General features: G+C 37.9%; 1 protein-coding gene across 1 annotated transcript in view; it reads right to left on the reverse strand.

The window, feature by feature from the left end:
* The window catches only part of USH2A (usherin), a 622,140-nt gene that overhangs the window by 498,065 nt on the left and 101,127 nt on the right, over window positions 1-22,948 (reverse strand). Inside the window, exons 13-16 of the mRNA XM_075064332.1 lie at window positions 14,807-14,990; window positions 8,675-8,838; window positions 3,890-4,048; window positions 1,751-2,245 (exon numbers count right to left, since the gene is read on the reverse strand). Coding sequence (XP_074920433.1) covers window positions 1,751-2,245; window positions 3,890-4,048; window positions 8,675-8,838; window positions 14,807-14,990 — 1,002 coding nt within the window. The remainder of the gene's footprint in view (window positions 1-1,750; window positions 2,246-3,889; window positions 4,049-8,674; window positions 8,839-14,806; window positions 14,991-22,948) is intronic.

The raw sequence follows: 22,948 nt of genomic DNA on the forward strand, positions 1-22,948 counted from the left end.
TTTTGGGGAGACCAGAGTGAGCCAGGCACTGGAATTCCTGGCTGGTGGCAGCGCTATCAGATCTAAGCTGGTAATTAAGCTTGGAGGTTTCATGCTAGCATCTCATTTTCTGAACTCTAAGGTTCAGATCTTAGTAGGAAAGTTATGACAGAGACATCTGAGAGACCTGGAACATCAGCACAGCCAGAAGTTAAAAAGCATCACAGTGGATAAGTATCTGGAGCCAAATTTATGGACTTCAAGGAACTGAATAACCATAATTGGTGGTGGCAGAGGTGTGGGGGACAACAACTTGTCCCTTGGTCTTTTTGGCAGACAGAAAGATCTGACCAGGCATCAAAGAAAATGAAATAGCATTGTTCACAGCTGCCTAGTCTTGCAAGAACATGTAAGTGATGGTAATTTTAAGCTACAGATAATTAAATTACATTGGGACCTTGTTATTTTCTGTGTGATTCTTAGAGAAAAGTCACACTATTTAGCATTAAGTTAAATAAAAAAATGCATACATAGGAATTATTACCTTCCCCAATATAAAATATCTTTGAATTTTAGCAAATACTAAGCATATGATATTAGCATTGAAGAGTTGTTCCTGCTAGGCATGGCCCTAACACTGCTATGCTCTACCAGAGGCACAGTTAACAGCAGCCTCTGTGGGCTAAAAAGTAGTGACCTATTTACACTATACCAGACAGGGAGTCTTACCACTCTTTTGCTCTAACACTGAGTTTTCTGACAAACAAAATGAAGTGCTTCCTCCATCAGCAGTTGCTGGGAGAAGTGAGAATGGAACCTAGGAGCTGACATTGATTGCATCAACTATCATAGGCTTACAGATCAGGGAGTGGCAACCACCAAATATAACTATGAAGCATACACTGTAAGGATCAAGAGGCTAGTATTGACATGAGCTAACACTGCAGTGCCTGTAGTCATAATAATTGCAGCCCTAAGGATACAGAAACATTCTGGTGTAGGCTAATTTCCTGACTCTCGCTAAATTAGGAAGAAAAGGTCCTCACAGAAAGTGGGAACTGAGACCTCTGCACCACTTTTGTGTACACAAATGCTCTTTCCTGAAGTATCTGTGAGGGTTGCCATGCAAACGTTACCAGTGTGATTTACAAGAGTCCCACAAAAATTTGGCCCATAGACTGAAAGATAAAATAGTAAACAGCAGAATGGAGTGCATCACAGTGTCTTCCTTACAAAAGCTGGTGCTTCCACATACAAAAACTAAAACCAAGATAGACCCATAAAACTTGGACATTATCAAATCTGTAACAAAGCTAGCTTAATAACAGAATGAGCTGCCATATATGCCTCATGGTTTAAAAAACAGATTATCTCAGTTAATTCTCTTAGTTCGTTAATCCTTTTACTTACTGATCTAGTAGATACAGCAATGGTCACTGCATCTGTGAGAACTAATTGGTGAGAAAAAATGGATTTTACAATAAACTTTTAATTGTAAATATCATTCTTGTTGAAGCAGATGTCACTAAGTGGTAAATCCTGGTCCCATTGCAGTCACTTGGAATTTTGCACTCCAATGGAATCAAGGCTTGACTCTAAGAAACTACACAATAGTATCAGACAATAGATAATATTAAGAGATAGTTGAACTGATTTTTTTGTCCAATGCTTGTGTCCCACTGACCTAGAAAACATGAACAGATTTAGATAAAATACTGTTTTTTTCACTGCTGAATCTCAGGTTTAAGAAACTAAACGTATTAAGATTTACCATTTGGTTTTGTAGGTGGAGACCATTTTAGGGTGAGCTCTGTAGCGCTGATGTTTTGTATCCTGGGAAAATGTTGCCCCTCTGGAGGGGCCTGTGCAGTAATTATTGTCACTGGCAGGCTCTTTAAACAGCCTCCACTGGTACATGCTTGAACAACAAAAATATACTTTGTAAATGGAACCAGATTCTGAATAATTGTAGACGTTTCTAAACCTTCATACTGGCCACAAGGCTGAAGATCAACTGAATAAGTACACGTCAAAACATAATTTTCTATAGGTCCAGAGTCATTTGATGGGGTTGTCCAGTTAAAGGAAATGGTGTTTGGGCCAACAGGAAAAATTATATTTAAATGTAGGTTTCCTCTAGGTGTTCCTGATTTTGTTCTGTACATCACAGCTGCACTCCTTGTAGAACCATGAACATTGCTGACCTTGAGGTAATAGGAATAGAAGGTATAAGGGAACAAAGTGGTGTCACTGAAGCTCTGAGTACCTAGAACAAACAGAAGAAGAAAATTATGTTCCACATGTCAAACACCTAGAAACCTGTCTTGAATTTGTTGCTTTTTATGCAAGTTTTGAAAGGCCACAGTATCCACATAGGAAAAGATCAAGTATTAAAAATGTAAAATATTCTGTTATCAAGTAGTCTTCCCAACCCCAGGGTATCAGAGGAGTGGGAGAAAGGGGAAAGAAAAGAGTCAAGGCCCAAGAACAGGATTTTTATTCACGTATGTTTCATCTGCATCCTGATGATGCTAGTTTCCTGTTTTCATTTTGTCTGGAAGGAAAAAAAAACCAGAAAGAGTCTTTCCCATCCCCTTTATATTTCTACATGGTTAAGTCCAATGAACTATGATTTAGAATCTTAAAACAGATTTTGGTATTATTCCATATTTTATAGTTAGCATTCTGTTTTATCTTTAAGATGGAGATTGTGATCACCTGAGTGTTCCCAGCTTCCAACAGCAAAGCCAGCAGAGGGCTTTGAAAAAAAAAAAATCACTCTAATGAGGTACTCTGTAATCCTATCAGCCAAATCATCAGGTCAAGTTAGAAGATTATTGTTAATTTTCCTTGAAAAGTTCAGTGCTTCCACAACTGTAATTTCAAACTCTCATTTAGTAATAAGATCTGTATTCATTCAGTTGCACTTAAGTGACATTTCCCGTGTGTACTATAGATGTCCCACTCCCCCTCTCTCTCCTCCCCCTACCCCGACACACACACTCCAAGAATAAAGTATTAATTAATATTATTAGAATAAAGATTATTATAAGAATACAAATTTCTGACAGCATTAACAAATTGTTTTTACTGTTGAAATGCCATGAAGATGATTTTCACATCATTAGAGTGAGTGCCAGGAAATGTCAGCAATGTAGTTTTTTTAACCAAACAGAAAATAATGGTTTTGTTAAACAGGAGTATATCAATGTCTGATTATCCAAGTAGTGAATATTTAGGGTTATTAAAGCAGCTCCTTAAATATATCAATGGAATCATGAAATAGCGTCTTCATCTTTCACTCTGTTCTTAAACAGATTGTGTGGTATGATATTATGAACATGAACAAAATATATTAACTTTACTTGTGAAAGGATTCAACTTAAATTCTAAGTTTTCATTTTTTGCTAGGAAATGACACAAACTAAAATCTATAATATGATTCCTCAACTTTGCGGTCATTTCTGTTTTTCTCATCATATTCATCTAATCCCTTATATATGCGTAACATACTTTCACTTATGATTGACTGTGTTCAGTAGTATTACATAGTGTTTACATGTAATGTTCACAATGTAACCAAGTATGGTAAGTACTTAAACATAATATATCAGAATTAAAAATTATGAGGGACTATATAGCTCAAGCATTTTTAACAGGTTTCAGATTAGACAGTGAACAACTGAGGCATTCAAATTCAGTAATCATTTTTGAAAATTTAATCAGATGTTTCTTTCCAAAGAAATTAAGCAGTCTGGAACCTTAGCCAACTAGTAGGAAAAACTGAATACTGAAAAACCTTATAGAACAAATGACAGGAACCTGAAACAACAATTGGAAAACATATCTCTATATAGCTATATATCTATATATAGATATGTCAAACACTGCTGTCTTCATTAATACTCACTATAAGGATAGTGGTCTTCCGTTGTATAAATTTCAGTCTCATCTCTATATAGTTCGTAAGTAAGCCAGTTGGAATTTGGAGAATCAGGTGGGTTCCATGACAGACAGATAACAGAAGAATTTAGAATTTCTCCTCTGGGTGGAGGTTGCTGGGATGGAGCTGAAGGACAATTTTTTAAAAAAGCACATTTTTAAAACCGAGCTCATCAATAAACATACAAATAAATAGAAGTGAAAATTTTAGGATAAAGGTTGTTCTGACAAAAAAAAACTGTCATGTGGACATATGGTCAATAGGACATTAATAAACAAAGCTAATGCATCAGAACTACTCTGCAACAAAGCTTTTTCTCTAACTACATAAAACTAATCAAAGCAGCAGCCTAAATACATTTAGAAAAACCACAAAAGTTAAACATCAGTATTACCACAGTTAAACATCAGTATTACCACAGTTTTTTAAAAGCTCCTTTTTCTTTTGCTTTTAGGAAATAATCAAAAGATGGATCATATTCCTCTGTGTACATTATTAATTTAAAGTTTGCCATCTAATCATGTATTGTATTTTCAGTAGGTTCCTTTCCATTCAACTTATCTCAATGGCCACATAACTTCATCTAACAAAGCAGAAGAGAAAAATCTTACCTCTGTCTATCATAAGACTGCCTGCCATAAGATGAATCCTGATGCCATTGGACTTGATTCTGATCTCCCTTACACAAGTTTTCACCAATATTAACTACATAAATTTCAGTGGATAAACCCCTGAATTACACTAGTATCAACAGATAGAGGCCTGAGGGGTGCAAGACAAGGTAACGTTCTAGTTACCATCCTTTTTATAGCACAAGTAAATTATCAGATTACAGTTTATTAGAGGATAGCCAGTTATCTCCATGCAAGGCATATTTAGGTCTTGGTTTATTATCAAAGAGTAAAATTCCCTCTGTTTTCTTTCTGTGGTCCAAATGAATGACCACAGTCCTTTCTGAGTGGTGGTGGTGTTGCTCATTCTTAAATATTCTTAAATGAATTTTTATCAACATTTTTGATAAAAATAGATATAATGTATAAGGCCGAATACATAAGGCCAATCTCCTAAGTAGGCTTTCCAGTACAGATGGGGAATGTGTTTGCCACTTTTCTGCACCTAGCCATCTGTGCGGACTAATATCTGTAAGGAAAGCTCCATGAATCTGGGACCATCTTGGGTGTGGAGCCTAAACATCTTCCCTATTCTAAGGGCCAAAGAGCTAACTGTGGGAACCACATCACAATTCAAAACTTGTGGAGTTTCATGGACCTCTGGACTCTAGTTGTGTTGTCATCATATAGAATGGTTTGCTGAATATGTCCAATTCTCTCTCTCTCCAAAATATATAACTGCTTCGCCAAACCTCTTTTTTTTTTTTTTTTTAATATGAGGACTCGACTTCCACAAATGAGACTTTTGAAAATGATGGCACCATGAATAGCACAAGAGTCCTCAACACACAACTAAAACATGAGCTAAATGCAGAAATAACACAGAACATATGTTAGTGTGCCTCAGGAGTTGTGGAAATGCAAAAATCTGCATCTTTTCTGGAAGAGGTATCCTTGGTACTATTCTAGCTTTAGGTTCAACAAGGATTAGAGGAGGGATTGTCAAGAGCACCTAAAGAGTTTAGGAGCAGGAGTCCAATTGAAAGTCAGAAAAACTTGCACTCCCAAATCGTTCAGGCACCTTTGAAAGTTTCCCACAAATATAGCTATATTGTTAACCTATCAATACATGCACTGTCCAACTGAGTAACCACATGAATTTACTAGGTTAACCGGGATTCTCTCTTGCCCGGTTTGTTACTCTTATTTGTTGTAGCCTGTTATACTTAGACAATAAGCTCTTTGGGGGAAGGAACATGCCTTCCTGTTGTTGTTCATTGGTTGGTTTCATTTGCCCAGGGGGGGGAGGGGAATGAAGCATCTGGCATATTTTAGGCTCCAAAATGTAAGTCTCCCTCCAAAATAATTCTCGGCCAGCAGAATGTTATTGGACACTGATAGTGCCTACATGTTTTCTGCTAACAAAGATTTATGTGGGTGGTGCACTTACTAATATGATAGCTGTCAGGAAAATTTCATAGATTCATAGACTCTAGGACTGGAAGGGACCTCAAGAGGTCATCGAGTCCAGTCCCCGCCCTCAAGGCAGGACCAAATACTGTCTAGACCATCCCTGATAGACATTATCTCTAACCTACTCTTAAATATCGCCAAGAATGGAGATTCTACAACCTCCCTAGGCAATTTATTCCAGCGTTTAACTACCCTGACAGTTAGAAACTTTTCCTAATGTCCAACCTAAATCTCCCTTGCTGCAGTTTAAACCATTGCTTCTTGTTCTACATTAGAGGCTAAGGTGAACAATTTTTCCCCCTCCTCCTGAGATACCTTTTAAATATCTTAAAGCTGCATCAGTCCCCTCTCAGTCTTCTCTTTCCAAACTCAATAAACCCAATTCTTTCAGCCTTCCTTCATAGGTCATGTTCAAAGACCTTTAATCATTCTTCTGTTCTTCTCTGGACCCTCTCCAATTTCTCCACATCTTTCTTGAAATGCGGTGCCCAGAACTGGACACAATACTCCAGTTGAGGCTAACCAGCGCAGAGTAGAGCGGAAAAATGACTTCTCATGTCTGCTCACAACACACCTGTTAATGCATCACAGAATCACGTTTGCTTTTTTTTGCAACAGCATCACACTGTTGACTCATATTTAGCTTGTGGTCAACTATGACCCCTCAGATCTTTCTGCATACTCATTCCTAGACAGTCCTCCTTACATTCTGTATGTTGGAAACTGATTGTTCCTTCCTAAAGTGGAGCACTTTGCATTTGTCTTTGTTGAACTTCATCCGGTTTACCTCAGACCATTTCTCTAATTTGTCCAGATCATTTTGAATTTTGACCCTGTCCTCCAAAGCTAATTTGCCAAATTACAATGAGGCGTAATCACAAATGATGTACCACTTAAAATACAGAAGTACAATTTTGGAACATTCATCACACTGGAAGTACTGAACATCTGGATACATCATTTTTATATGGTTCTGATTAATGAGTGTGAATTCATTGTCTTGCCACAGATCTTTAGATTTGCACAAGACTAAGCAGATATAGAACAGCATTTACAAGGCTAGGCATTAATCTACAGGGGCAAAGCCCCAAAACTGGTAACAACAATTAGAAACTACAAGAATATCTGAAAGGAGAAGATTACAACTCCTACATGATTTACGTCCAGAAAAAACTTCAGTTACTATTCAGAATGCTGTACAAGTTTTCATACGTTTTCTAATTGAAATCTATATTAATCTAAGTCATTTAACATTTTATTGCAGAATTGCCATTGACCTTTATAAAATGTATACAGTGTTATAAATTCGTTGATCAGTTAAAGATGAAAAGCACCATAAAAATGTTAAGTATTATTACTATAAATTCAAATGAAGCACTATACGCTTAAAAGTGAAATTCCAAAACCAAAGCAAACTATCCGGACAATGGAGAAGTAGTGTGTTTTCTAGAGATGGGCCTAAACCAAAACTCTGAATCTGAATACTTTCAAATTTGAGAAGTTCATGTCTGGAAATAAATACATCTTTCTGGTTCAGGCCCATTTACAGTACCGTATATGTTCTTCAGCGATATACTGTTTAAACTTAGCTTGATATAGAACCCTAACACAAACTGTGAACAAAGTGAAATTTTTGTGTGTTTGTGAGTGCCCTTTGCATGTGTGCATACACACACAAAATCTACCACACAGATATAATGGTGTTGAACATGATGTAAATGCCTAGACAAACTAGATAAACAGATACTTTGCAGAAGCAATGTCCCAAAACACATAGCCAAGTGATAAAAAATGATCAGCAATGACCAGAAGTCCTACTGATTTTCACTGACACTTAGGCGTCTAAGTCCCCATTTTCAAAAGTGTTTTAAGAGCCTAAATCATGTAAGAGTTTTTGAAAATTTTAATCCTTTTCTACACTAGACTTTTTTTGTAAAATTTCCCAGGGATGCATCTTGACCATTGGTATCAATAATCCAATTGTTACTATAGCCAAGCACCGAGGCCGGCATAGAGATAAGCCACAGAAAAACAAAATTTGAAAGTATCATTTTGACAAATTCGGAATCACATAAAGGCTGATGCCTTGCCATCCCTGTACTTCAGACTCATTGCAGTTGCCGCAGTGCAGGTGCTCAGTAGCAATGTGTTTCTTTTCAGTTATCAGAAGGGTAGCCGTGTTAGTCTGGATCTGTAAAAGCAGCAAAGAGTTCTGTGGCACCTTATATTCACCCACAAAAGCTCATGTTCCAATACGTTTGTTAGTCTATAAGGTGCCACAGAACTCTGTTTCTTTTCAATGTCTCACTCAATTGTCAACATAGCTTTAGCCCACTCTACGCAAGTCAGTTTATGATGATCTGTCATGATACATTACATTGTCTCCCACAGTGATGTACGGAGGCCCCAGGAGGTGGCAAGCAAAGTTTCACTATGAGCCTGATCTGAAGTCAGTGAGGGCTGAGGGTGCTCAGCAACTTGAGTCCAAGCTCTGTGTGTGGCACAAAGCTCTATGAAGTACTCTAACTAAATCTTTCCAGAAGGATCTCCTAAGATAGCTATAAAAAAAGAAGAAAAATAGGATCTTGAAATATGGGAGAAAAAATCCACTTTTAGTATTACAGAACTAATTTAACACTAAAAGCTTTTAAGACCAACATCCACTTACTTTTACTGCAGCCAAATAGGTTGTGGATGTCCAAATTACTAGCATTGGGAACACAGTTGTCACATTTCAAGCCAGATACAAATTGTTTACAAACACATTGTCCAGTAACAGGATGACAAGTCCCATTAATGGCTCCTGAATGATGACAATTACAATGCTGACATCTATAAACAAAAACAAACCGAGAAAGTAATCAAAGCACATTAACACTTCAGTTAGACACAGTATGGTTTTACTTAGCAGCTTCTCTTGTCTTACATAATTCAGAATTATAATTAAACAGCTTGGTGGACAGAGGTGCAGTAAAAAAATGTAAACACTTGGATCTATTTAAAAAATAAAATGCAGCTTAAAAATTTGCAAGTTATCTATTTCATACTGTTTTAATAAATACTCAGAATAAGCATTTGAAATCTGAGCATTAGATGAAATTTATGCTAAATGGGATAAAGAAAATGGTTTAGATTTAAAAATGTGTTAATATAGAATTGATCCGTACACAGGGCGCACCACAGTACTGATTAATAAACCTATTATTGGTCCAATCCTATAACCCTTAGTCAGACAAAATATTCCTTACTCACAAAAATAGTGCAACTGAAGTCAATATATTTATTTGGCCTGCTTTATGTATGAGAGAGATCTTCAGGATATATTCAGATCCTGAAGATTCTAAGCTTTCATCAAAGAAAAAGTTTCTTGCCCACAGAGGCAATAGATAGGGATACAAATACAAAATAAATAAAAGAGGAAAGATCCAAAGACTGTGAAGAAGGAGAAAAAGAGAAAGGAGGATAGAGTAGAAAGAGAAAGGACAGAAATGCCACTGGTCATAATAGGGAGCACATTTCCCCCACTATGTGATACTGAAATTGACAATAAGGTACTTAAATAAATGATAATAATTAAAAGTGTAACTACTACACAAAGATCCACATGCTAACCTTCATCTCATTGGCATCAGTGAAATATCTTCAGTGGACTGAGATATTTGATCCTAAATCTATATGCTGGCTCATGGACCATAATTAAAAATGGAATTTGCTCCTCCCAACAGTATATATTTGAAAACCCTGCTAAACAAGGGTTTTTGCAATTGATATATATTTTTCTCCAGTGGCATCGAATTATATTATCACCACCAAAATCAATTAAAAATATAAGGCGTGTGATTCTCAATAATGGCCTTATCCACATAACAGACAATGGTTTGTCTCTGAGTGAACAACTTACAACACAAAGCCAATTCTCTGAGTCATGCCACCACCTCAGTGTAGAGTTTAATAATAGCATATAAACCATAATTAACTTTTCTGATCTCACATTTGTACCTTAATGGACGGAACAAATGTTTAAAAAAACCATGGGCCAAATCCCTGGCTGCAATTCATTACCATACAGTACAAATCAGGAAGGGGATCCACAAAAGTATTGTGAAACTCAGTTTGCACTCACCTAAACCTGAGCTGGCTGTGCAACGGTCCTGTCCTCTGGCATAAATGAGAGCAGCCTGAAGGCAGCTCTAAATTACACAAGGTGCCAACAGTCGCAAGAGGACAATTAAATAACAGTCAGGGACTTGAAGGCTATACGGAAGATTCAGTTATGTTTCCTTTGTTCTGGTAGGCCTGGAAAGGTTTCCTATACTTACACTGATCCTCCCCTGACTGGTTACATTGGCTCTGTGGCCAGATCTCACTGGTGGTGCAATATAAAGTGAATGCATCATATTCAAGATTCTGCCCCATATTTCCACTTATCTTTTCTTTATTCCCTCTCTCAGACACACCTGTAGGTCAAATAATGCTGAGTTCATCTACACTTTAAGATGATAAAAGCAAAGGGGAAAAAACAACTTTTTTCACATTGGAGTACTAAGATCCAGGTCAATAATCAGTGAAATAGACATTAAAAGTGACAGATTTTTAAACAAGTTTAAGAGAACTATTCACATACATTTTTTTGCCCATCGCGGAGCTCTGTTTATTAGAGTTCTTTTACTCCACTGCAACTCTTGCTGTGTGATCTCCTGAGTAATCATTCAACACCCTTAAAAAGGCTGATAAAAGCTAAAGCTGCAAAATAAGCTGCAAATTTGTTTTATGGACTAATATCCCATTGGGAATAAATAAAATACATTCTCTCCTGGAAGCCACTATACTGTAATTTGCTCTCTTTTATAGTCAAGAGAAAAGGGCAATTTTTTCAAACAACTGTATTAAGTCCTTTCATCTGTAGACAGTACATCCAAATCCCCCTTCAAATAGAGGTTTTGTTTAGACTATTTAAATGTCATGACTAAAGAAAATGGTTTAGTTAGAGATAAAAAAGAAGATAGGAAAATAATTCTATCAATACACTATTTTATTATTTCATAATTTCATTACATGCTGCTATTTTGTGTGTATAGTTTGTGGGGCGTTTTAATGCAAGTGTCTCAGTACATAAATAATGAGAGACTTCTCTCAGTATATTACTAAGATCTCTCATGAATAAGGGTCTGCTGAGTATTTCAGTTTTTATCATCATTCACTATGAAACAATCAAATTAATTTTACATACAGTACATTTACAGTGCCTTACAGTTGTCTGAGGGTGTGTGTTTGTTTTGGTTTTTTGCCTGTAGTACTTATTTTACATTTTATTATTTTAAAAGTTTACTGTACATTTGTGAAGTTAATATTTTTATGCCACTAAAGACTTTTATGGTAAATAAACAAACATTCCTTGAAACTTTCCAGCCACAGAAGCAATATTTTCAACATTCTCGAGGACTGTTAATAAAATAAATTAGAAGCTTATGTTATTTTTAAATGCTACCTTCCCAAGACATTTTAAATCAAACATATTTCACATTTATTAAAACAGAATTACACATAATCAAAGAAAAAAGACTTAAAACATGGAAAGAGAAATACCAAGCCAAGATGAATTGCAATATTGATTTTGCAAAGATAAATGATTTTTGTAATATTAATATAGAGAAACCTTTATTACATTGACTCTCTAGGTGCAGTTAGAGCCTCTCCAGCAATCTGTTTAAAATCTTAATTTTTCATCCTTATGGGAAAAACTCACTTGCTAAGTGGATTTCATAAACAGTAATCTGTCAAGAGATATATATAGATAAACAATTTGTAATGTTCATTGACCAGTTCATTATAGTAAACAATACAGAAGTAAGGCTTATCTAATCTCCCACATTGTTTGTGACCATTAGGGGTTCTGTTTGAATCACTATAAAATCCTGGAGTCTAAAATTCCTCCCATCCTGCAGGGAATTTTCTACTTTGCAAGCTGAATTCCACTGAATAATACTCCATGTACCTGCAAGGTTGGTGGAATTTTAAGGCTTCATGACTCTCTCTCTCTGCATATCACAGAATAGAACAGAAAAATGGCAAAAGTCACCACAGCTCTGACATTTAGATTATGGGCGGCTAGTATTCTTTGCTTGATTGGTTTTGTAATCCCAAAATTTCTAGAAAGGGACAGAGAATGCTTAAATCAGTGTGTAATTTGCAAAAAATGGTAAATCGCTCCTTTTTAAAAGAAGTCTTAAAATTTGCAAAAACTGAATGAAAACAGATAGGCAAATATGGCTAGAGATGATAATTTTTAATAGAGAAACCTTTCTGAAGAGAAGGAACATTGCCCAACATACAGTGGAACCATCATGGATCTACTACACAGGAGAATCCAGATCTCGCAGACACTACCAAAGCCAAGCTCTATGGTGGCTCTCTCTCCATAGGCCTGTTCAGGGATTATGGGAGTGCCAGGGAGTATACTGAGACATAGCTCATAGGTCCACCAGCCTCAAGTGTAGCTGGGTGCACAGCAGCAGACACAGACTTTCTGCAGATGTTCCACTGCCTGGATCTAAGCTTGGTATGGGATTCTGTACTTCCCTTTTTCTGCATTCCCCATATAAAACCTGATTACTTTGGCTCTACACACGGGGGGCAGGGAGATGCTCCCTGTGAAGAAGTGTGTGTGAAGGAATAGGTGGGGGAGTGAAGGGAAGTACTGAGACTCGGAGGTAAGAGGGCACCAACCAGCTCCAGGTTGGGAAAGAGGTTTTCTGGATTTCCTACCTGCTCCCAGACCATTCCAGGCCCACTGGGTCCCACTCCTTGCCCCACCCATCCCTCCTGGGGCATGCAGGAGTTTACACAGAGGTGGATCCCCCACAATATTTCCATTACAGGGGTGCTAGCCCCTCTAGCCCTCCTGGTTCCACTACCCCTGCACAAAGGACAAGTATTCCACTGTAAATTACTAAAAAGCCGAGTGCTGGAATTCTTTGTTGTGAGGTAAAATGGAGGCCTTGTGGGATTAAGAACAAGAAGAATCTTAAATGGATTTTTAAAAAATTCGGATAACAAATGCTTGCATCAATGGGAGATTAAATCCATATTTCTGGTCATGACTATGACACTGGCATTGTCTAACTCTGTTACCATTACCAACAGAGCTGTATAATTATAAATAGCCAAGAGGATATTACCAAACATGAAGCCAAACAAACATGAGAGTCTTTGCTTAATGCACTACTGCAAGGCACACAATTACCTTGAAGAGAGAGTATGGTATCAGAACCTGAGGACTACAGAACAGAAGCCTACCCATTGGTGGCACAAGTCAACAGCATATATTGTCTTTTGCCTATCATAACTGATTGACAGCGTATGGAAGCAAAAAAAGAGAGGTGGAGTGTTGAAGCTCAGTCTGGATTCAAATCCCAGTTTTGTAAGAAAACACCTTTAGGTCAGTAGTAACCAAAACTCTGGGATCCAGACAGTCTCAAACTAAGTTCTTTGAAATACGGATTCAAATATGAATTTGGTGGCTTGAGCCCATCTCTAGTGCATGAAAGGCATTGCTGACCAGACAGAAATTGTGAACCTTTTCACATCCTGTTTGGAACTCAAAGTCAAATCCTATTTCAAACTAAAGAATAAGGAAGATGAATTTAGAAGGAAACTTAATATTACATTATTTTTATCCCTTACCATCTAGAATGGCAGGAAGTGAAACAGAAAATCCCCATTCTTACAGATTCCAAGAGTGCCATTAATAGATACCTCTATGACCCGCAACACTAAAAAGTCCCCTGCCTAATGATAACAATAACATAAAAGTTAAAGTGAAAAAATCTACGATGTCAAGTGCACTCAGGAAGACATATACACTCACGTTCTAGGGTCAGGATATATTTATTCCCTTTTTCACTCAAGGCTAGTATGGGGATGTCATATCCCTGTCATTTAATTCTATTTTTAAAAAATATATAAATATTAAATGTAGCAAAATACTTTACAATCATGTGGCTGCAGGAAAATGTGATAATACGAGTGCCTGTGAAATCTTATTGGACAACATGTAAAAAGGAAATTGAAATTGTGGGGATTAGACAAGCAAAAGAAGAAGCTGCAAGAGAAAGATAGAGCAATAGACAGAACAACAATACATCACCTACTGATGTACCTCAGACATTAAAGGAAGTATATTCACACTATTTTAGTGTACATAAAGGTTCTAGGATACATTAGATACAAAATTTTCCCTGCACCACGAAATTAGGGTGCTGATAGAGAGAAGCTGGGACTACAGATTTTGGAAACGGAAAAGTCTGTCATTAGATGACTCCATTCTCTGCAAATTATACATTTTTTGCTATTGTTAATAGAAAATATGGGGACATCAAAGTTTTGCCACCCTTCTCCGGTGAAATTTCATTTTCACTGAAATTTTCCCACCAGTGTTAATAATTGATAAGAACAGTGTGTAAACTTTTTTCCCACATACCACAACACATACCTGAAGAGTTGATTATTTCAGATGTAGAATAACGGTACTAAGACAATCCTCAAACCATTATAAACATGAGACATAGCTTATAAGGTTTTAATTATGCTTCCACTGAAGTCAATGGTAAAACTTGCATTGATTTCAGTGGGTGTGGGAATGGATCCTGTGTAAATCTGGACATATAAATTTCAGTGGAAGACTGTTTTCAATATATGGCCTTTTTATTGTTACTAATGATTTTAAAGTTAGTTGGTGCAAAGAAATATGAAGAAGAAATTTGAAATAAACTGTGTTTATAAAAACAAAACAAATACTTACCTCCCTGAACCAGAATCAAATCCAAAATAAAGTTCTCTGCAGAGGTCACATCGCTGTCCAGTTACGGAAGCATCTTGGCAAACACATTGGCCAGTTAGACTATTACAGATCTGATTCACTGAACCAGTTATGTGGCATAAACAAGGCAAGCAGGCAGAAGCATGGTATGGAGATACGTAGAAACCTAGCAAAGACAAATTGGTGAACAAATACACATTTTAACAAACTTGCAGAAAAAGAAATACAAACAGAAGAATATCATTTTGTGCATTCTTATTTAGCAACTGAATAATGTACCCACCACCACCTAACAAACCTAGTACATACACACACCCCAACATCTACAAATCTATGCAGTCATTTTGTGGAGCAGGGTGTCTAAGCCCATTCAATGGCATTTTCTGAAGCTGTTATTTATTCTCTACTTGCCAACTCTCATTTTCTATTCTGAAGTCCACAAATCATCTTCTTAGGCAGAGCAGGATTAAAAAACAGGACAACAGTCCCACAGGTATCAGGCAGTGGGGGAAACAAAGATCCCACTGCATGCGAGGCACTAATGAATGCAACACAGACTGCAGGAACATGCACATAATGCCATGCAAGATCAGAGCTGTAGTTCATCTAGTCCAGGATCCTGTCTCTGATAATACCAGTACCAGTTACTTCCAAAGAAAATGCAAGAAACTGATACGTCCTCATTGAAGAATTTCCTTCCTAAAATTTTCTAAGTGGTTGGTTTATGCCCCCAAACACAAGGGCTAACTTACCTTAATAAGAAAACCATCCTGTCTAACATTGTGTGGTCAATGTTCCTGTTATCCATATAAATATCTCAATACCCCCCTTTTTTTTTTTTTAACTTCTACTAACCTCTGCACTTTGTGGCAATGACTGCATCTTTAAGCAGGGGGTATTTGGCTGGCTAGCCAAATGAAAGAAAAAGTGCTTTATGGTTGAGGGGGAGTGGGAGAAGAAAACTGCTGCAAAAAAGGCCTGGGTGCAGTTGGGATTTTTGCACCTTCCCCACAGCGGGCTCGGGAAGGGCTTTGTTCATGCATGGCATGAAGGACGATAGTCTATATGTGGCAATTCATTATTTTAGTGTGGGGTGGACGTCCAGTACATTATTTAAGTGTAGGGTGAATGTCCATAGGAAAGTTTTACAGTGACCAGATAAATGACTTGGAAAAGGACTTAAAAAGGTGTTTGTTAAAGGAACGAACCGGGCAGTGGTTGGAGACTGCTATGATTGGTACGGCAGAGAGCCAACCTCCCTCCCCCATTTTTAACCTTCCTACAAGGAGCGGGGGTGGATGGTAAGGTCCCAGCAATGGATTTGCTGGAGGGACCTGGATGGAAAAAGAAGGGGAGCTGGTAAAAGCCCCCTGGGGTAATTACTGAATAAACAGGTGGTTATCTGCACTGTACACTTTTATCTGCCGGGTAGTCCCAGACATCAAATAATAAAGTTGCGGCCTGATTAAACCCATATTAAATGTCTCCTGTCTTCCTTTCAGTATAGTCAGACAATGAGTTAACAGGCTGATTAGTTTTTGTGTAAGAAGTTTTCTTTTCTCTGTTTTAAAATGGTTGCTTTCAGTTTTGTCCCCCATCCTCTTGTTCTGATATTATGAAAAAAAGATATACAGAAGCATCTGGTTGACCCTCACTTCCTCATTCATTGTGTCGGGGTCCCCAACACAGTGCCCATGGCTGCCATGGCACCCACCAGGGCATCTAAGTGTGCCCTCGCACTGGCCGGCAGACGAGCATCCATCAAAATGCCACTGAAATTTGGCAGCATTTCAGCAGCAACGCCTCTGGATGATGCTGCTTCCCATCAATAAACAGTCATCTAGAGGTGTCGCCACGTCTCTGGATTACACCATTTGTCGGCAGCATTTCAGCGGATGCTCGTCGCCGCCACAGTCCTCCATGGCTCGTCGTCTGGTGCCCGCCAGACGAAAAAGGTTGAGGAACGCTGCATTATGTGATATACCTCTACCATGTTCTCTTATCAATCTCTCCTTATATGAAAGTCTATCCAGATCTCTAATCATTTTCGTCACCCACCTCTGAATCTCTTATTCCTACTAAATCTTTTTGACATGGACCAGAGCTGAATACTGAACTCAAGTAAAGTAGTACCACACATGTAGTAGTAGGATTTTATGTTTGTATTTTATATAATTTAGGATAAAAAATAAATAATAATGTAGCATGAATTAAATGTATTGGTGTATGATTTAATCATATCCTGCCAGCCACTCTTTTTGAATAGCAGAAAGGAATGGCCTAATGGGCCATTGGTAGAGATGCATCAGCCAGAATCTGTCTCTGAGCTGATTTCAAGGGATAACAGACCATTTAGGGTCACCACTTTGTTGTAGATTTAGCATTTTAAAATAAGTAAAAGAATGTAATCGTTTTTCTCTTGCATTGCAATTTGATGTTCCTGTTCAAATGTTCTGTGTAAATCAATTCTGTTTTGTGTGTGAACGAGGAATGTGTGTGTTAGAAAATAAGTGTAAAGGCCTTTACAGGACCAAATGTTCTAGGGAGGAACCGAGGACAGACACAAGGGCGCCAGAAGGTTACAACACACCCCTACTAAAATGTCAACAAGGGCAAATTAACAACTCTGAAAATAAGACCGGCACCTATCAATGGGAACAAAATAGCTGTGATCAAAACTAGCATGGGGTAACTCCCTAAAAAACGTAAGGAAAAAAAACAAAATTAAAAATTAAAAAAAAAAACAACCAAGCTCTCAAACAATTAATTACAGCAGAGCAGTGCAAAACTCATTGGTCCCAATTAAAAAAAAATCACTATATGAGCAGGGTGCCTTGCCAAGAAACTTTGGGTTCATGCTGCCAAGACTTCCTCAGAGCATCATGTCACAACCAACAGAACCCGGCTCCTCCCTACCCATGATCAACCTAGTTGGCCACTAGATTGATCCGGACTCTGGACTGGTAACGATAACATCGACTGGCAAGACAGTTGTGTGTGTGTGTGTGTGTGTGTGTGTATATATGTGATTGAATGCATATGCCAGTTGTTTTATCTTCAATAAACGCGGCGTATTGCATTTTCCCTAAAAAGATCCCGTGTGCTTCTCATAAGCATAACATTATTTCCTCTCTCATTTCTTATGCATGCTAATGTTATTTTAGGAGGGGGTAGGTTGCCCCACTGAGCATTTAGCAGAGGATCAGGTTTAAGTTGCCCTGGCCTTTTTCTCTGAGTGACAATAGTTAATTTAGAATCTAGTACTGTGTATGAGTAGTTCAAATTATTTCTTGCAATATGCATTACTTGGCACTTGTCAACAATGAATTTAATCTATTGTGCAGCCCATTCTCCTTGCTTTGTGATGTCTTCCTAGCGTTCTTGTCTAGTCCTGACATATCTACGTTAATTGCATGTCACCACACTGTTTATCCCTCGCCCCAACCATTAATAAATATATTAAATAAAGCAAGTTCCAATATAAGAATGCCACCGAACCCTTATATAGTACTTTTCATCCATACATCTCAAAATGCTTTACAAAAATAGAATATTTGGGTGGGAGGGGGCATCCCTTTGTCAACATTTTTCTTTATGGTATGACTCACGACAGAGAAAATTTTTCCGCTCCTCTCATACACTCTTGCAGCATTCTCATAGATCTCTTAGTCACTTTTCCTCCCTGATTATATAAAGTTCAGTAAGCTTCTCTTCTTTAGTCAAGTTCTTCAGTTGTTCATGAACTCTCCCTCTAACTTTCTGATGTCCTGTTCTATAATGAAGGGCCCAAAATTGCATTGTAATGTGCTATCTAACCAAGGCATTATTTCCTTTCTCTTACAAGTGATACCTTTATATATACACCCCCAGGGTGGAATTGTCTTTCTTTGCAGCAATGTTGTGCTGTGAGCTCATATCCAAAATAGCAAAAGAACTAAACAAATTGAAAACATTAGAATTTTACTGCTCAAGTCTTTGTTCAAGTTTAGCTTCTAGTCCTCAGTGAGATAAATCTCAAGTGGACAGTCAAGTGATATCAGTCTCCAGTTAACACACATTCGCACCATAAAACAACCATACTGTTGGCACTTTATTCCAGAGAGGCCCAGAACTGAGCCATCACAGAGACTGAATATCTTGAAGTTATTAGTGAGGCAGCATGTATTATCTCAAACTGCAGTTGCATGTACAGTATAGTACCTGTCCTGTACATAAATAGAGGAGGCCATTTCCCAGCAATGTCACTCTCGAGCACAATGAAGAACTCACTGTAAGAGTATAGCTGGAATATAGGAAACAAGTTTAACCCTAGACCTCACGCAAAAGGTCAGTGCACCTTGGTAGGTATCTAATTTATAATCTGCTGAGAAAGTACTGAACATTAATATTAGACGGACCCTAGTGGAATCTAGAAAAAGACAGATCCTTATCCACTAGTGAATTAGCATAACATTTACAAGTGACAAAGGACAGAAACAGATAAATGAGTAAGTCTAAAGTATTATAATGAATCTCAACTGAACTGACTTGCTCATAGGAACATCTTTTATTATAAATTGTTACAGCAGCAAACTCTATAGTTAAGGTTACCATTTTAGGGCCAGATCCTAAATCCTGAAGTCAATAAAGCTATGCCAATTTAGAGCAGGTAAGGATCTGGCACTCTCTCTCTGTTACTAATCATTTATAAACTTTTTGCCATGGTGACACTTCAAAGTTCTGAATATACACAATAAGACCTAAATCTTCAAAACTGACTTTCAGTTTTGGGTGCCTCTGATTCTGGATACCCAGTTAAGAGACAAGTTGGGGGGGGCTGATTTTAAGAAAGTGGTCAGTGCCTGCTCTCTCAAAATTAGGACCATTTGAAGTGCTTCAGTATGGGCACCCAGAAGTCACTTTTGAAAAATGTAGTCCTAGATCATCAAAAAACAAGATAGAAGAGGCATCATATTGCAAACGGATATTGCACATGTTGGGCTAAGCACTATCCTGGCCAGCATGGCAAGAGAATAGGAATGCAACTGAAATCCTGACAGTGAGACCAGAATTCCTGGCTGGTGACAAAGGTAGCATACTGTGTGAGTATTTTGCATCACCACACAGCGGGAGCAGAATAGATCTCTGTCTGTGCTAGTAGTGGCAGCACCTAACCATGGCACACTGTATATGATCGTCAGTTGCAATGGTGAGGTAGGAAGGGATCTGACTGAGATGCTCTCCCCTAGTTGTAGGATGGGGAGATGGGAAAGAGAAGGGCAGAGAATGAGGAAAAAAAACAATAATGAAAGAAGTTGTGTTTTTTTTAATCCCTCAACTTATCAACAGCTGGGGAACCTCTAGCCCCAGTGAACTGCATCATCCCCTTTCAGTCCTACCTTGCATCAGGAGGTTCTCGCTAACCAATGTTCCCTGATATCTAGTCTTGAGAGACTAACAGCCCACTAATTGCCCAAAACATTTGTAATATGCAGAACCCATTAGTTTCCTCGTAGTCTTGTGTAGCATCTCATGGCATTCACCCATCTGTTGCTAACCAGAAACAGTAGTTTTGGGGAGAGGCTTTAAGAAATGGCTGCTTGGGATTTATAGTCAGTTTTCTCCAAACTAGCTGAAGTGTCTAGTTCAAGCAACTTAGGACTGAAGTCCCACTTCAAATGTGAGACTAAAGTTACTTAGGCACTTTTAAAAATATGTCATTGGCACGTCTGAAAATTTTATCTCAAGTCAAAGTCTGAGGACTAGTCTACACTAGAAGAGCAACACTGGTGCAGCTGTGCTGCCTCAGGTGAAGACACTCTATGCCGACATAAGAGAGTTCTCCCGTCTGCATAATTATTCCACCTCCGCAAGAGGTGGAAGCTATGTCACTGGGAGAATGTCTCCCTCTGTCAGTGAGGACAGTGCTTACATTGCTGTAACTTGCATCGCTCGAGGGGTGGTTTTTTCATACCCCCGAGTAACATAAATTATATCGACATAAGCAGTGGTATAGACCTGCTCTGAGTGGCTGCATGGAAAGTTGTGGTCTATGGTTAGCGAAAAACTCCTAAATGCCTTCCTGTTGCAAGGCCTCTGCTCAGCACCGGTTCTAAGGCCTGAATGGTTGTGGAGAGGTTGCCCATCTAGGTCAGGGTGGCAGGGAAGTGTGCTGACAGGGCAGGTACACAGTGAGTGAAGACAGGTCCAGGGCAAATACTACTGTACTTGTTTTGTGGCTAGAGGCTTTAATTCTTCAGGGCTGTAAATTCACTGCCTCTAATAGGCATTAAGTTCATGTGTGAAGTAAAAAGGAGTTTTCTTTTAAAAAGGGTTGGTTCTCCTTTCCATACGGCACTAATTAAAATATCTGAGCAAACAGTGCCTCCCTCAAGTTGTATTTAATTTCAATATTTTTTCAGTCAAAAACAAAAATCTATGCAAGAAAACTATTCTTTATAAATCAACAACAAACCAGGAGACCTGAGGTTTCCTCAGTTCTCCCCTTCCTCCGTGAAACGTATCTAATTGATCTCCTTTCTCCACAGGTGAGAAAACGGGACGAGAAGGCATGAGGAAGTGTTGAGATTTTGAATCACATCAAATAGAGATTTTTTTGAAAGTTAGAGTGCAAATTATCTTTTTTGTGGCTAATTTTAGGTCTCTTACTTGAATTTATTTTAAGGAAATATACTGGGAAATTAGAACACTTAAAACTACTTGAGTTTATGCTATAAATCACGAGTAAATTTATTCAGGAAACTGAGTTAAAATAGGTGCATTGTCCCATCAATCTAACCTACTCTTAATATATTTTTATGGTTGCCATTTTTACCTAATTAATTACGTGCTTTTAATTAGTCTGTGATGGCTACAGATATGCTTGCAGTATATTTTGTCATCTTTGGCCTAAGGCAAAGCCAAAGGACATTGTTAGATTATTTGAAACCGATGAAATTGCTCCATAATTCAAGACCACTATTATCATCAGATCAGTTTGTAAACAAATAATATTTTAAAGAATGCATACTCTTTAGAGCTGGGTATTCTTATTATGTTATTATAACTCACTGTGTTATACTTATTACATACAGGGCTAGTATGTTGTCTTAGCAGATTTGGGTTTCTCAGGGTTTTTTTCAATAGCTGATCTAGAAACTGCAAGATTAAGTTCAATCATCCAAAGTGATTCATCCACTGGTATGTATTCCTTCCTGCCTTCTTACCCTTCTCCTCCTCTTCCACATTACTCCCCATCTTAAAAATCCCCTCATTATTACAACAGTGAAAATCTAATATTGACACCTCAAAGATCTTTTTCAGGTTACTATTGTACATCATCAAAATTTCTCCTCCCTCCTTTGAAAGTACCCTGATATCAGCATCTATCATGTGGTCCAGGAAACAGTGCACTGGGCTGGGACTCTGGTTCAGCTGGGTTCTATTCCCAGGTCTACCACTGGCCAGTTGGGTGACCTGAGGTAAGTTACTTCATTGCTCAGTGACTCAGTTTCCCCAACTGTAAAATGGGTATATGATACTGGATCACTTCATAAAAAGTGTTTTGAGATCTACTGATGAAAAGAGCTGTATAAGACCTAGGCCAGGTGATATTTTTAGGGTCCAAACTACTGAAGTCAACAAAAAACTCCTATTTAATACAATGAGTACAAGATGGGGCCCTTACAATGTTAAGGAATCAAACTCATCTATAAAGCAGTAAACTCAATGCTAATCACTTACACATTTATATACACTTCTTAGTAAAACAAGACAAATTACTTTCTCCTAACAAGATTTTTTTAAAAACAAATAAGTCTATGAAAATATTCTCTGGTGTGCCATGTAGGTTATTCCACATGTTATTCTGTTCATACTATCAATTAGACATTTTATAGATCTACATAAACCCTTGCCTTCACTTTTCAAGGACAAGGGTGGGTCACTGGCTCAGGAAGCCTTGACATCACTCCTCTACCTAGCCCCAGCCTGCTCTCTGATTAAGTGCCTGCTGTACAGTGTCGGCAGGTCAGATAGAACTGGGGAAGGAATGAAAAAAAACCACAATAGTGCTATATTTATTAGTATACATACCTAAAATAATTTAAATTAATGTAAAAAAAATACTAATGGAGGTTAAGCTGC

Source organism: Chelonoidis abingdonii, chromosome 3, assembly GCF_003597395.2.
Source record: "Chelonoidis abingdonii isolate Lonesome George chromosome 3, CheloAbing_2.0, whole genome shotgun sequence".
In the NCBI taxonomy this organism is placed as follows: domain Eukaryota; kingdom Metazoa; phylum Chordata; order Testudines; family Testudinidae; genus Chelonoidis; species Chelonoidis abingdonii.